The 15,741-nt window shown below is 38.9% G+C and overlaps 3 protein-coding genes and 1 pseudogene across 19 annotated transcripts in view; 1 reads left to right on the top strand and 3 right to left on the bottom strand.

The window, feature by feature from the left end:
• The window catches only part of LOC100715635 (protocadherin gamma-C3), a 173,687-nt gene that overhangs the window by 56,522 nt on the left and 101,424 nt on the right, over nt 1-15,741 (bottom strand). The gene's annotated exons all lie outside the window — the stretch shown is intronic.
• Nucleotides 6,538-6,638, bottom strand: LOC111753792 (U6 spliceosomal RNA; annotated as a pseudogene).
• Nucleotides 7,862-12,670, bottom strand: LOC106025109 (ferritin light chain-like). Its single transcript, XM_063232272.1, is given in 2 exon segments — nt 7,862-10,868; nt 10,871-12,670. Coding segments are annotated over 2 exon segments (594 nt in total). The 5' UTR covers nt 11,057-12,670; the 3' UTR covers nt 7,862-10,460.
• On the top strand, nt 12,436-12,780 carry LOC100723856 (elongin-C-like). Its single transcript, XM_063232273.1, has one exon. The coding sequence runs from the start codon at nt 12,451-12,453 to the stop codon at nt 12,736-12,738; it is 288 nt and encodes a 95-aa protein (XP_063088343.1). The 5' UTR covers nt 12,436-12,450; the 3' UTR covers nt 12,739-12,780.

Below are 15,741 nucleotides of genomic sequence, written 5' to 3'. Positions count from 1 at the left end.
ACACATACCAATATAGAGCTATCAGGAAGCTTATCATGCTCAGCCTTATAAAGACCTACCCAACTGAATAGGTCATCACACTGGAATAAATCAAATATTAATGAAATTGTAATCATATGTCCAACTACACAATATGTATACAAGCATGTCTCTCAGAATTGCAAATTGGACATGCCTACAACTCAACTTGAGTTCTCTTAAATCCACCCTTCTTTAGTTTTTCACATCTTATTAAATAGTACTTTTAACAACACAGTCACTTAATTTGTAAACTTGGAAATCATTCTTTTGGTTTGTTTTTTGTTTTGGGTTTTTTTTGGTACCGGGGATCAAACTCACAATTTTGCGCTTGTGAGGCAGGTGCTTATGCTGCTGAGCTAAATTCTCAGCCCCCTGGAAATCATTCTTAATACCCTCCTGCATCCACTGTCTTTATTCAGTAGACAATATTTTTTGAGAATATATCACTTAGCAGGCAATGATCTTATCAGACACTGAGGAACATAATAATAAAATAACCCCTGCTTAGAGTTTATATTCCACCTATTCCATCATAAGGTCTTATTGAATCTATGTTCTTTTTTTTTTTTTAATTTTATTTAAGGAGAAAAGAAAAAAAAAAGCAGGGCAAGGGTACAAGTTATACAGATTTACAGAAAAAAAAATGAACAGTAGGAAATCACTAGTTAATGGATTACATATTGTCATCTTAGAAATAATTGTTCAAGTCACAAAATTAAAGCTTGTAAAGTGGACATTCCATCAATGATACTGCAAACAGTTCTGTTCATTGATCCAATAAAACTCTGTGATATCATTTTCTATCTTATACACTTAAATATACATGCAGTTATATAGTTTGGAGCACTTTCTTTTCCTCTCTTTTGTACCATGACTATTACACATTTTGGGTTTCATTGCTCCCACGGTTCTTATTACTTTTTTGGAAGAGAGTAAAACCAAATGTGACATAACAGAACAGAATCGGTCAAGTCAAAAGGGTGGACATAATAGATAATGTAAAAACATAATACAAGGTGATCAACAATGGTTACTACAATGCCTCCCGCTATCTCTAATAGAATTGCCTATATCGTTAGTTATAATACAATTGAACAAAACAGTAAAGAATAAAACCGACAAAACCAAAACATTGGAGACATTGTAGGTCTTCAAAAGTAGATAAAAGTCAACAAGAATGGGCGTCATAATGAATCTCATTATCTTCACAGCTGATGCCTAAACTTTCGAACCTGATACTATCCAGCAAAACAGAATAGGGGAACATCAGTTAAAAACCAGATGGTGAGAGTAATACAGGGCTTTAAATCAAGGTAATGAAAAGTCAAAGTGGGTTACTATAATATATCCTGCTATTTTTTTCCTTTAATTAAAAGGATAAAGATAAAAAAGTAAATAATGGAGTGGAGATTGAGATATAAGAGGGCATAACAACAAAACAGCGCAGATCAAAACATAACCATTTAAGCAGAATAGTGTTTCACCACCAGATAATCCTAACCTAAAAGTAGTTACCATATTGTCTCTTTCTTTGAAATCCTTGAGTACAACTTCGTATACTGTAGCATTAAGTATATCAAAACAATGTAAAACCATTCAAGAGAATGACAGCATTACAGAGTATTTAGAATCGACTAACAGAAAATGAATAATGGTTTCTGTATAATCTCCTTGTCTTTACAAGGTTTTTGCTTATACTATTGTACATAATAAAATCCAGTAAGATACAACCTATTTAGACCATTGGAGACAGAAGGACAAAAGCTAGATGAGACTTCAAAACAAGATGATACTAAATCAGTATTACCTATTAAGATGTCATTTTCTCCAAAATAGCTGTTCCTATCATCCAATCTTCTCTGCCTCATTTCTGTTGAGCTCTTTTTCTGTCAGTAGCTGTCAGTTTGTCTTCTTCATTTTGTTCTCTGCTCCATTCGTTGTGGCCTCTCTGCCATTATTTCTGGATTCTTTGTATTTTTCTTTTTTTAGAATATCCTGCAATGCTCTCTGTAGAGTTGAATTGGTGGTTGCAAATTCCCCCAGTTCCTCTTTATCCTGGAAGCACCTTGTTTTTCCATCAATTTCCAGGGACAGTTGTGCAGGATATCTCAATCTTGGCTGGAGATTATTATCTTTCAAAGCTTGAATTATTTCCCCCCACGCTCTTCGTGATTTGATGGTTTGTGCCGAGAAATCTGCTGTAATTCTGATGGGTGTTCCCTTGTAAGTGGTCTGTTTCTTGTCTCTTACAGCTTTTAATATTCTGTTCTTGTATTGAATTTCTGGAATTTTTATTATTATATGCCTGGGTGTTGCTCTGTTTGGGTTGTAGGTAGCTGGGGTCCTGTATGCCTCATACATCTGAGTATCTTTACCTTTTGCTAAATTAGGAAAATTCTCCTGGATTATTTCTGTGAGTAGCTTTTGTAGTTCACTTGTTTGTGTCCCTACTTCTTCTTTTATGTTCTTAATCCTTAAGTTATGGATCCTCTTATCATCTTCTTGTCTTTGTATTATTGCTGTTTGTTTCTTTGTTATTTTTAAGAAGTTTTTCATTTCATTCTCCCATATTACAAGTCTGCCCTCCAGTTCAGATAGTCTGTCCTTAGTTTCTTTCAAGCTGTTATGCCAGTCTTCTATAGACTTCTTAGTATCTTGGTAGTCCCTTTGAACCTGCTTCACGTATTCTATGCTTTCTCTGTTTTCTCCATCAAACAATTTTCCCCTTTTTTTCTGTTCTTCCATTCCACCGCCTGTTTTTTCTTGGGTGGTACTTAGCATTTCTCTAACTATTCTGCATACTTCTAGCTTCAGGTCGTTGATAACTTCATTCCTGAATTGGTCTATGAGGCTCTCTATATGGTGCCTTATGTATATTGGTGCGGTGTCTGCTATTGCCTGTTTCTCAGAATTGGGGGCCGAGGAGCCTTTCTTGTTGCTGCCTCTTCCCATGCTGCCTCTTCTTCTCTGTTCCTTATATATGCAAGCTTATATAAGAGGCCCAGCTTCTCTCCCAGTCAGCCACAGCCTGATCGAATTGCGCCAGTTAGGTGTTCCCGCTCACCGCTGTGCACCAGGGATTTACGCACCAGGCAGCCTACGCGTCTTCCCTCCCGGCCACCGTCAGGCTCTGGGATCTGGGTTGGGACAGCCTACCAGGTCCGCCGGCAGCGTCACACAGGCCAGGCACTTTTCACCAATCCCGCCCGAGAGGGGGATGTGTGGCTGGAGTCGCCACCGCACCCTGCTCCCGCAGGACTGCTCGGGCCCAGAAAGTCCTCCGCTGGAGTCAAACTGTGGTAGAGTGTCAGCTTCTCTCACTCACCTCACCACAAGTCAGTGCATGCCTCCCTGCCGTTCGCAGATTGCCGTTCTCAGAGCTTCTGCGCGTCTCTCTCCTTGCCGAGCCACTGTAGAGGCAGCTAGCCGACGCGGGAAACCCAAATCGCGGCTTACAATGGCGCGGGGTCCAGCCTCCACACCGAGGCTTTTCTGTTCCTGTTTTAGCACCAGGAATGCATTCCAAGTTGGTTTCTCTCAGCCCAGTTCGTTCCTGAGTCAGCAGAGCATATCTCCACCTGCTTATGTCTCCTTAGTCCGCACCATTCCTGGCTTCTGAGCCGAGTCTTTCAGAGAGCCTCCGGTAGTTGCTGTTATCTGTCCGCCATGTTCTCCCGGAAGTCCGAATCTATGTTCTAAATATATCTCCAACCCATGCATTTATCCCCATATTGGCTCCCTTTCCTGTAATCCAGCACTGCCTTGCACCAGGAACACTGCCATAGTCTCCCATCTGGACTTCCTGTTTCCATTTGTAACTCTCATAAGTCAGTTCTCTATATAGTAGTACAGTAATATTCAAAATTCAAACCATATTTTGTCATTGTCTTACTTAAAAGTCATTAACAGCTCCTAAGTACAAAGATAAATAAAATCCAGAATCTTTAATGTGGTTAACAAGGCTCTACCTTGTCAGTTTTGTCCATTTATTTTCCATTTCCAGCTTCCCTATCCCTTTTCAAGTACTTGAAGTACTTGTTTTTATGACCTTAACACTGCTATTTACCCTGCCTGACAATTTCCTTTTTTACTTTCTTTCTTTCTTTTTTTTTTTTTTTTTTTTTTTTTTTTTTTGGTCTTTTTTGTTTTTATCGGTACCAGGGATCGAACTCACGACTGCCTGCTTGCAAGGCAGGCACTTAAGCCGCTGAGTTAAATCCCCAGCCCCTTTACTTTATTACATAGCTAACTTCTACTCATCCTTTAGTGATTACTCTATGAGGAGTGATCAAAATATACAGTGAATGTTTTGCTATGCAAACAGATGAATGGACCACTGCTAGACGCAGGCAGACATCAATGTTTACTGCTTTAGGAAGGGCTTTGTCAACTATACACCGAAGATAAAGGAAGCCTCAACTTACGCAAAATTGATGTAGGCTTAGCGTACTTTTAAACTATACTCTCACACAATATAGTGTGAAGATAGAGGGCCCTGAATCTTGTATTTTTGACAGCAAACTAATATTTTAAAAATAAATAGCTTTTTCATAAACTAACACAGAAAAATCAGAAAAGGAAACAATACAATACTACTTGTAAGGATACCCAAGAACACCAAATAAGTAGGGATAATTATTGAAAAATATGTAACATCTCTGCACTTTTTACAACAGTAAGGAAATGTAAACAGTCAAAGTGTCCATCAGCTAAAGAGTGGATAAAGGAAATATGGTACATATATACAAGGAAGTACTGTTCAACCATAAAAGGGTAAAATCCGGTTGTCTGTGACAACATAGATGAAACTGTAAATTATATTTGGTGAAATAAACTAGGCACACAAGCTAGGCACTACGTCATCTTACTCTAAAAGGCTGATCTCACGGAAGCTGGGAGAATACTGGTTACCGCAGGCTGGGGAGTGTGGAGGGAGGCGGAACAGTTATAAAGGAACGAGAAGTTCCGCGGGGCTATTACACAGGAAGGCGGCTACAGGTAACAATAAAGGACAACGCAGTTCAGAAAGCTGGAAAGAAGTGCTTTGAAAGTTTTTATAAAGAGACGACAAATGTTAGAGCAGGTGGGTATGTTTGAGCTATTACAAACACTATATAATGTATATGTGTATGTAAACATTATGTAGCATCCCATTAATATATAAAATTTTATTTTTTATATATCCATTGAAAATAAAAGTTTAAAAAGAGGACCTTTTCACTGAAACCTATAAAACATAGTTCAGGGAATTTTAAAAGATCTAATTAAACAGACATATATACCATGTTCATGGACTGAGAAGCCTCAATATTGGTAACATGACCTCTTCCCTCTCTGCTTTAGATTCAGTGCAATCCCATTGAAATCCCTGGAGGATTTATCCCCTGGAAACTGGCAAGATGGCTTTATTTGGAAAGACAAAGGCCCAAAATTGTAAAAGTATTTTTTATATGGAAGAAAAGACTTGCAAGACTTATCTACTGATTTTAAGATTTATTATAAGGTTGTAATAATCAAGAATGTATAATACTGGCAACATAATAGAAAAATAGATCACTGTGTAGACATTGAACCATATATCAATGAAATAATTTTCTTTCTTTTTTTGTCTCTTTCCTTTTTATCGGCACCAGGGATCGAACTCACGACTGCTTGCTTGCAAGGCAGGCGCTTATGTCGCTGAACTAAATCCTCAGCCCCAATGAAATAATTTTCAATGGAGGTATCAGGACAATTCAATAGATAAAGAAAATTTTTCAATAAATGATGTTGAAAAATATAGGGAAAAAAAGACCCTCAATTCCTACCTCATTAAATTGTTACCTGTTCTACAGTGAAAACTACTTTAAATAAGGTAAATACAAAGAAAAAGTCACCAGAGATATTCACTGTCTCTCCTAACATATTGTTAGGATGAGGTATTACACATGCAAATCACACATATTTGTTGAGAAGCTTGCCTTTCTTGAATTACAAACTGTAGCAGAACGTTCAGGTAAGCATCAGAATCCAGATTAAAAACACCAAGTTATCCGATTTCCTGAGTTCCTTTTAGAGACCAAAACGAAGGTAGGATTTTACAATAAAGTTAACATAGTTTAGGCTTCAGAATCCATGACAGTAAGGAAACACATTGCAAATAATCACAATTTTATGTATCTTCCTATTAATATTCTTTTGGTCTTGACTCACAAGTCAGTCTTTCATTTTTTCAGAGTTTCTATATTACTCACTTTACTTAATTTTGTTCTTTAGAAGTAACTGCTTTCTAATTTTTTTGTATGGGGTATCAGACTTATGACCTCAGGCTTGCCAGGCAGGCACTTGTGCCGCTGAGCTATATCCCTTGCGTGGGCAAAACAATCTTTATTGGGTTCAGACCAGGAGAGTCCGTGGGTCTTGAGGACCTCTGAACTTGCTGATTTTCTTCTTTACATTTGTTCAGTCTGTTTCCGTAGCCTCATGATCTGCTTGTTCTCTCAGTAATGGATCTTGGCCTTCTCCTAAAAACATTTTTTAAGAGAAGAATGCTTCACGAATTTGTGTGTCATCTTGCGCAAGGGTTATGTTAATGTACTGTATATTTTTCAAATTTTAACATGTACTGCTGAAGCAAATATTCTAATCTTTTTTGTTTATGTTTTAAGTTTTAAGCTTCTAGTTCACTGGCAGGGAAACAATGGGAAATTTTTTTTTGCAAGAATTATTCTGCAATTTTTGAAGTGTTTGTAAAATGCTAGTTCAGGAAAATGTCATGCTAATACCTGGATGTATTTGTGCAGTTGTCTGATTAGAAGGAATAAAGTTCACATCCAGCATTCTATGCTAACTTGGATTCACTTAAAGCATTTGAATTGGCCTAATTTCCCGCCTCAGGTAGATTATAGGGAGACAGACTTTTTGTACTATACAGAATGATGGATTGGACAGTGGTGGGAGACAGTGCAGTGTCCAGTGATGTTCACAATCTAGTTTGAAAAGCAAAGTTCTGTGTGAAAAGGAGCTGAGCACACTCAGTCGTAAGAGGCTCTTCTGTGGAACGATAATTTCTGAGGCTTAGGTTTAGCAACTTTCAAAGAGTCTTACCCTCACATTTATTGAAACCATTGGCTAACTTTTCAGCCAGAATGTCTACTGATGGTGACAGAATTCTCAAGTACAAAGTGAAAACGTCATGCCTTGAATGAGAAGTGCTAAACAGTGATTCTGAGTTACAAATGTACAACTTGCACAGTGCTATGATCAAAATTTGCCCTTCTGTTTTTGAATCAACACAATTCAAATATCAAAATAAAATTTGAAAGTATAATCAAATATTTAATCAAAATGTTACCTACTTACAAGATCCTAAATACTGAGACTCATCTAATATTGCCATCGAGCTGTATACTGTCCCAACTTAGGACCTTGGATCTTACCACCAGAGAGATTTTTCCCTGAGACCTTTGAAAAGATTTCATGCTAAAAGAAAGCCTGTTTATGATTGAATTTAATTTTATGACGATTTTCTCCCTTTGGAAGGTAGACTCTGGCCCAAGTAATCTGAATCATCCCTGTCTTCAGAGAGGATTCCTGCAGTGAGGCTGCTATTGAGTCCTGAGGAACAGGGCTTCCAAAAGGGGAAGTTACTGAGGCCTGGATTAGTAGGAGTGGCACACACCTCCTAAGAATATGGCATGGCAGAGCTACAGTCACTTTGAAATCTGGGGCGTAGTGTGGGATAAGGTCTGTGGGAAAAGACTTTAAGATATGGCCATTTTTGCGTCTTCACTTCAAAACCAACACAAATAATGCAGGCAGGAGGAATAAAGAAAAAAAACTAAAGCTAAGGAAATCACTAGGTAGAAATTACTTTTGGAATCGGAATATAAATCTGCAGAGCTATCGAAGGAGGTCTGGCAGCGTCTCTTGTAGCAGTCAACGAACACCAGATGCAGCGTGGTGGTGCACGAAAGAAGCAGCCCACCATCACACACAGAGATCAGCAGGCAGAGTCAGGCAGCGCCCTGTCGCGTAAGAAGAGCCCAGGGTCACTGGCCTGCAGCACGCGATAGGACAGCCAGGCACTATGTCGTGAGTCAGCGTCCACTGCCACCATCTTGGTGACCAGGTGACTGGCCGTCATCGCGCAGGGTACAGCACGTTGTCGTGGTTTCCCACCAGCACGCGCAGGCTCAAGCTGGCGCTGAGCGCGGGCGAGCCGTGGCCGTGGGCCTGCAGCGCCGTGGTCGAAGACGCGCTGCTGCGAGACCACCACTCCGTTCCGTGCGCTCTCGGACACGTAGGACAGCAGCGCTCTTGGCTTTATGACGTCATCCAAGACGAAATAGGAGACTAGGCCACCGAGTCCCAAATTCAGGTCGCAGGCTCTGATTTGCACAACTGAGGCTCCAGGTACATTGCTGCCTGCCATGCGGACCATATAGGAGGCCTGCTGAAAAACTGGAGCGTTGTCCTGTGTCAGCAATGTATAACGTGATGCTTGTACTGGAGGAGAGGGAGGGCTTGCTCTTGTCGTGGCAGTGACGATGTTGTACTTCAGGGTCTGTTCAGTGTCCTACGTGTTACAGGCTTAGTAATAATTCTTGGAGGAAGATTCAGTTTTGAAAGGTACATTTTCTTGTTTGAGACACGAAGTCCCCATTTTCTTGTGAATCTCGATCTTGTGTTTTAAACAGAGTGACTTTGGGAACCATTGTGGAACTAGAAGTGAAAATCACCCGTGGGACATTGTCACTATCATCTAGAATTTCTCTGTCCCTTGTTTCCAAAACCATAGACTATTTTTTAATCTCTTTGAAGTCTAATGTATTTAAAGTTTTAGTTTCTGCAATCTTATTATCAAGACCAAAATGGCTATGAGTACTCTGGACTTTGAAGGCATACATGATCTCTGCATTGGTGCCCTCGTCCTGGTGGGTGGCCCTTACCCTCAGATGGAGGTGCTTGGTAGCACATTTCTTGAAGGCTGACCCTATACACATCCTGACTGAACACTGGGGGTGGTCGTTGGCATCAACCACCAGGATCGGGATCTGGGTGGTACCACTTTGTGATGGGTCACCACCATCTAAGGTTATCAGCACTAAGTGAAGGAAGCTGTACTTCTTCTGGCTCAGTGGCTTCACTAAAATAAGAGCAGCATATTTCTTTCCAGAGTTGCTGATAATTTTGTAAGGAATGGTTTCCAACATCAGGATCCTGTGCAGGTTCTATTGCAAATCTTGCTACTGGCTGGAGATCTTCAACTTCAGTAACATTCCTGCTAAACCGTGGAGCCTGAATCTCTATATTAATGTGAAAACCACTACAAGGACTTCCAACTACAGTTCCTGAACATATAGTACAAACTATATCCTGTGGGCATATCTTCTGATCCATCCTGTCAGTCACAAACAGGTCTCCACCTGCTTCACTCAGAGTGAAGTATTTTTGTTCTGAATTAACCTGAAACTTGCAAGTCTGTAAGTGCTAGATGTTTGAGCCCTAGATCCTTGGGAAGGTTTCCCATGAATGAACCCTTGGTCAGCTCCTCAGGGACTAAATACTGGTTCTGCTGGGAGGATACCTGGCAGCCCAAAATCAGCAGAAAGGGAAACAGTACTTGCCTCTATCCCGCCTGGCCTGGTAGACCTGTGCTGTTCTCCATCTCTCCCAGTCAGCATGTCTGCTGGTTCAGCTCAGATCAGGCCCTTTTCAGACTATCTTTGAATTATGGAGCTCCAAACAAACGGGAGCAGAGCTTTCTGCCGAGGCATATTCACATGAGGTCTTGGTTGAAGAATGTTTCTGGTCTGCTTCTGTATTTATATTGAGTTCCATTAAGAAAGTCACCAAGCAAGACGGTTGGAGGGATTTCAGTTATCTTTTTCTGCGTGGGCCAACGTGGAATTTTGAGTTTCTACTCTAGAATTGCAGCCTGAAGAAAGCAGAATACAATGTTCTGCAGTTGAGAGCAGAAAGATGTTTCTCAATGAATTTGCAAGTTGAAAGGTAGTGTACAGTTTTGCTCTGCAATCAAACATTTCTGGGAATTTAAAATCTTAGTTACTGCAGCACAAAAATGGATGGCTTCTTTTTATTTCTTCTGGCCAATGAGTTTTTTTATGTTAACATGTTTTCTATTTATACTCCCATCCCAGTCTTTCCTTGTATTTATGCAACACAGTCTCATGGCCAACTGCTGGCTGAATCTTCAGTGGAAATTATGATGGAAGCATTGAAGAAGTTTCACAGTATGATAATCTTAGAAACAAGTGCATTTATTTGAGAGATCAGAAGTTTGGCTTTCATTAGGGGATTGATATAGACGGAAAGTACATGTAAAACCAGCGGTTTTTTGTTTGTTTGCTGTAAAAGGCTTTATGTTCTTTTAGTCCAAGATTTGGGAGGGGGCTCCAAAGAGGTGAAAAAACTGCCTAGTGGCTGAAGGGAAAGGGTCAAGCCAAAGCCCTGATGCCAGGTGATGCAGTAGCCCCTCCGAGACTGCTAGGCTCTGGGGCCTCCTCATTGTGCTTAAGGATGAGCCTTTCAAAGAGGTATTCGCCCAGCCCAGCCTGGGGGCCCGCCAGCCTTTGGAGGTTAGCGAGGTGGTCACCTATCTTCTTGATGTGCTTCACTTCCTCATCTAGGAAGTGGTTCTCCAGGAAATCACAGACATGGGGGTCTGTCTTGGCAGAGCCCAAGGCATGAAAATCCAGCAGAGCTTGGTTCAGGCTTTTCTCCAGGCCTATGCAGGGCTGCCTGCATAGCATTTTACCCCAATCATCCTCGGAAGGCTTCAGCACGTCTTGGAAGAGAGCCCAGCCACCGCGATGGCTTTGCATCTTTAGGAGATGCTAGGCTAGGCGCCCTCATGTTTCTCCTTGGCCAGCTCATGGAAGAAACGGTCCATGCCCGCCATAGCCACATTGTCGCGGTCGAAGTAGTAGCCCAGAGAGAGGTAGGTATAGGAGGCCTGCAGGTGCAGGTTCACCAGCGGTTGATGGCAGCCTCCACCTCGGGGGGAATAATTCTGACGAATCTGAGAGGTCATGGCTGATCAGTGGGAAAGAGCTACCCTCAAAAGAATGGTGTTGGCTGTCCTGGAAAGAGCAGATGATCAAAAAGATGGTCCCAAACTTTGTGCCTGGAACGTGGATGGGAGATGAAAAAAAAGGGAGTCCCGGGTCTGTTCCATCCAAACACTGTTGAAGCAAGAGACAGATCCGCGGGACCTCCCCTGAACGCACCGCTCAAAACCAGCGATTTTGTAGCATGATTCTTTTCCAAGAAACTGCTTTCTAATCAGTTAGCTCAGGCATTTTATTGAATAACTAAGTGTGCAAACCACTGTATCAAATGCTTTTGAGGTTTAACTACTAGCTAAGAAATTATATGTCCTCAAATAGATTACACACAGTAGATTTCGCTATGAGTTCTCTAAGAGAACTTATGGTGATACCAACTTCTTTTATAAAGTAGATTACTTGATTCAGTGGTCTATTTGATGGGAATTTTCTTCACATTTTCCTGAAGCAGAGTCCTTCTGTTTGGTATCCTGAAATATCACCCTCTGTAAAATTTTTTCCATTTGCTTTCATCATAGGCTACCTTTTGCTATTAGTGACTTATGGATGTGTTACAAAGAGTATGCACTATTTTTGGTACTTGTTATATAGGTTTTCTCAAAAATGCAATATTGGAGAATATATTTTTCCTGAGATATAGACTCATTAGCTTGACCAATCCCTTCATTTGCTTTCTTGAACCTGGTATCTTTTATGATGAAAAAGAAGATTTTTCATCAGAATTATTCAACTCATGATCAGTGGTATTCCATTACACATCACTAAGAAAATTGGGATATAGCACACTAATCGATAGGTAGACTTCCAATTAGTTGAAGAGTGTTTATGATGTGTATAATTTCAGCAAGGTTCAATCTCACCTCTAGGGTGAATGTGGTGAAAGCTGACAGACTACAGTCAAATTTTCACAGAGGCACAACTTCTAAGTTATAGCTGAATGGCTTTGATTTACTTACTAGATGAAATGAATGCACACCCATCAGCCACAACACATAGGAAGGCAGGCAGAGCCCTTAACACAGTGCTTTCATTACTGGCTCCAGAAGAAACATAAAAGGATAAAGAAACATAATTCTTTTTATGAATTAGAAGATGATGTTTATATACATCTAAACCCACTATTCAGTTACTCTCAGAAAACAATCAGCAAGTATCGTAATTATCAATTATCAACAATTATCCTGACGGTTAGAGGGGCGGCCCTGAAGTAGGGGTTGTGGCGGTAGGGGGAGACTTGGCTGCAGTCGTTGTGGGGCCGACAAGAAACTACTAAAGTTCCTGTGGAACCAAAGTAGGATTATATAACAACATAACGGATGGGGAGGAGAAAACCTATGGTGGCTGTGAAAGCCCCGATGCAATGTATGGCAAATTGATATCTTCTGACGGCCATGAGTTTATTGTAAAAAGAGAACACACACTAACATCAGGAACGATAACCATGTTGAGTGGCCCAGGTCAGTTTGCTGAAAACGATACCAGTGAGGTCAATTTTAGAGCGATCCCTTCACATGTACTTTGGAAAGTCTGCATTTATTTTACCTACAAGGTTCCCTACACCAACAGCTCCATCGAGATTCTCGAATTTCCCTTTGCACCTGAGATAGCACTGGAACTGCTGATGGCTGCTAACTTCCTAGATTGTTAAATAAAATAAATTATAATAAACTGTTAATTTTTCAGTATTTAATATTTGTAGTTCAGTTAGTAAGTTTTTCATATGTAGCATGTTGCCTGTATGCAATTGAATTATAAAGTTAATTACAAAGCAGATTATCTTGTTTTTTGCGTAGCAGAGTTGATATTTGTTTTGTCACATCAGCAAATTAAGGATGTTTTCACAAACAAATAAACAGATATGGCAATTCATAGGTGGTTTTGCCTTATCTTTTGGATGTAACTCTAAAAATTAGAACAATGATGTAGCAAATGCTAAAATATAAGCATAAAGGAACATGTTCTACCGGTAAATAATGGGGCTAAGTATTTTTGTTTTTAAAAAATTTGGGTCCCATAGCTGCTGATAAGTATTACTAGTTGTGCAAATAACTGCATGATAAACATTTATAACAATCAAAACATTTTTATAACTCAAAGACTAAAGAGTTTTTCTCAAATTTTTTTTTTATAAACTGCAAAAGACCCCAATTATCCTAAGTATTTTAAAATTAAGATTGGTATTTTGTATACTCATTCACATCAATTCTCATAAGGCCCAAACTTCAACCTGGTTTTGGTGATCCATTTTTCTGTTATATCATCCACAATCCCATTGGGGTAAACTCCTCTTCAAAAATAAGTTTCATAGAATCCTTGTTTAGGTTATACTGTTCAGATGGAGAAAACTTAATGCCCCAAAATTGTCTCATTCCAAATAACATTTCTCCAACATACTATTGTTTATGGCCAGAAACTGTGGTTTCTCAATCAAAAACATGCCTGGGCACGTCAGATTTTAAAATTACCTTCGCAAATGTTTTAGAAAAGTTTCATTTTCACCTTCAAGTCATCCCATAGTACCAACTGGTAAAGCACTCAATCCATTATTTCTTTCCTCAACAGAATGTCAAACATGAATCCTTTTTCTGTCCACCATGAAAAATGACTACAGTTAACTACCGGTAATGAACTAGAAGACATATACATTTTCTGTTGTCCTTAGCACAATCTTTCAAATTAAATATTACCCACATTTCGGTGAAACTCAGAGGTTAAATAACTGGTCAAAGGTGACCCAGTTAGGAAGTTCCTAGTTGCAAATTTACTATCTTCAGAAAGCTGGTACCAGAGAATCCTCAGATCACATTCATGTTCTCTTTCATTAATTAAAGTACTACGTAATCAGAGCTTTACAACCCAAGTTGAAAGCACAGTTGAGATTACTAGTTTTTTGAGATACAGTCTAAGAGTCATGGCTACTCAGTGCCTTATTTCTCAATGATTTGTCCCTAAGTCACCTTAGATAAACAGTAATGAGCATAATCTTACTATGTTAGCGTGGTTTCTCAATTTCTGTTTTCCAGTTATATCTTTAATTTTTCAGTTGCTTCCCACAGTACCATATGAGAACGGGATGTTTGAAAAACATCGTGATAATTCCTATATAAGAGGGATGTGCATTGCCTTCTATTTCTCTTAGTAATGCAGAACATTACAATTAGTAAATGTTATTAGAAACATAATGTAAACATAAATTTTACATTTTTGCCAGGCATGATGGCACATGCCTGTAATCCCAGATGCAGGAGGCTGAGGCAAGAGGACTGTCATGAGTTTGAGCCGGCCTGGGCTACATAGTCAGTTCAAGGACAGCCTGAATTAGATAAGAGAGACCCTATCTCAAAACTTTTTATAAATATTTTTGCATAGGCAAAATATTTCCTTTTAAGAAGCACACAAATATAAACATAAAATCTATGTTTCATTTTGGTTTGTGTGTGAGGGAGTCTCAGTTGTCAAGAAGTCTAATGTAATATGTGAATCGTGGTAGAATTTTGGTCATTAAGTGATTTGTGATCTCTTTTATAAACCTAGGTTTTAACTATTTTGTTTTTATAGGCAGCAAATAAAAAGAAATGAAAAAGAATTATGTTTCTTTATCCCTTTATGAAATTCATGAAAAGAAATCAGGCAATGTTCCTCAATATAATACATTTTTGCATCTGATTCCTAATAAACATTCTATAGCAAGTATGGAGTTTTTAGAAAACACAGTCTGTGTAATTTTAAGAAAAAAATTTTATGTTTGTAAAAGTTAATGGGAAATTTAAGGTACAAAGCAGAAGGACTGCAAATTTTCCCACAGTACCAAAAGTATGCTCAAAACATATGGAAATGTTAAAAAATTATTTCTTCCAAGAAATTGTCAGTGGGATAAATGGCAAAGAATGATTTGTCATCACTGTGGTACATTTTCTTAATTCTGAACATTTCAAAAGCCATCATTAACAGAGGTAAACTGAACAAAAAGGTCTACTATATTATCTAATAGTATTTTACTATTGGAAAGTATAATGACAGTTCTTCACAACAACACACACACACACACACACACACACACACGGTATGTTTGAGAAAATGTCAAATGCGTAAGAAAGGAGCTCACCACATTTGGAAGCTGAATGATTTAAAGACATGAAATGACTTAGGACAGCAAGAAAGTATAAATGACTGTATCCCCAACAACCAGAAAGAAATAGTGTACTTTAAAAAGACAGTTTATAAATTTGCCAACAATCTCAAGTGTATTTAAAGCCATTGTTGTCTATTGAGGCGAGGGATGTACCTAGTGGTAGAGGGCTTAGTATATTCAGGTTCTGAGTTTGATCCCACATCTGTCATACATATATGCATATATATACCATATATCTCACTCTTTTTAAAGGTTTATTAAAATTTTCATTCATTCTATTCATATTTTCCATTAAATTTAATTTTTCTTCTCTAGAAGGATCTGGTTTTTTAACAGATAAATTGGCATCATATGCTTGACACAAAACTGCTGCTAATAAGAAAAAAATTAAAATATGAATATTATAGCTGATAAATTAAACTGGAAAATTATATAGAGTATTTATAAGGTTCTTTAGAGATTGCTTACATATTATGTAGTAGCATAACATCAATAATATGGTAATATTATTTATATTGC

The sequence above is a fragment of the Cavia porcellus genome, unplaced genomic scaffold (genome assembly GCF_034190915.1).
Source record: "Cavia porcellus strain 051 isolate PalLab524CR breed Dunkin Hartley unplaced genomic scaffold, mCavPor4.1 scaffold_21, whole genome shotgun sequence".
NCBI lineage: Eukaryota > Metazoa > Chordata > Mammalia > Rodentia > Caviidae > Cavia > Cavia porcellus.
The sequence above is the reverse complement of the archived record's forward strand: the minus strand, read 5'-3'. Positions and strand labels throughout refer to the sequence as shown.

Bases quoted from the DNA above. Each gene is read 5' to 3' on its own strand.
- LOC100723856 (XM_063232273.1), top strand. From the start codon at position 12,451: ATGTATGGCAAATTGATATCTTCTGACGGCCATGAGTTTATTGTAAAA.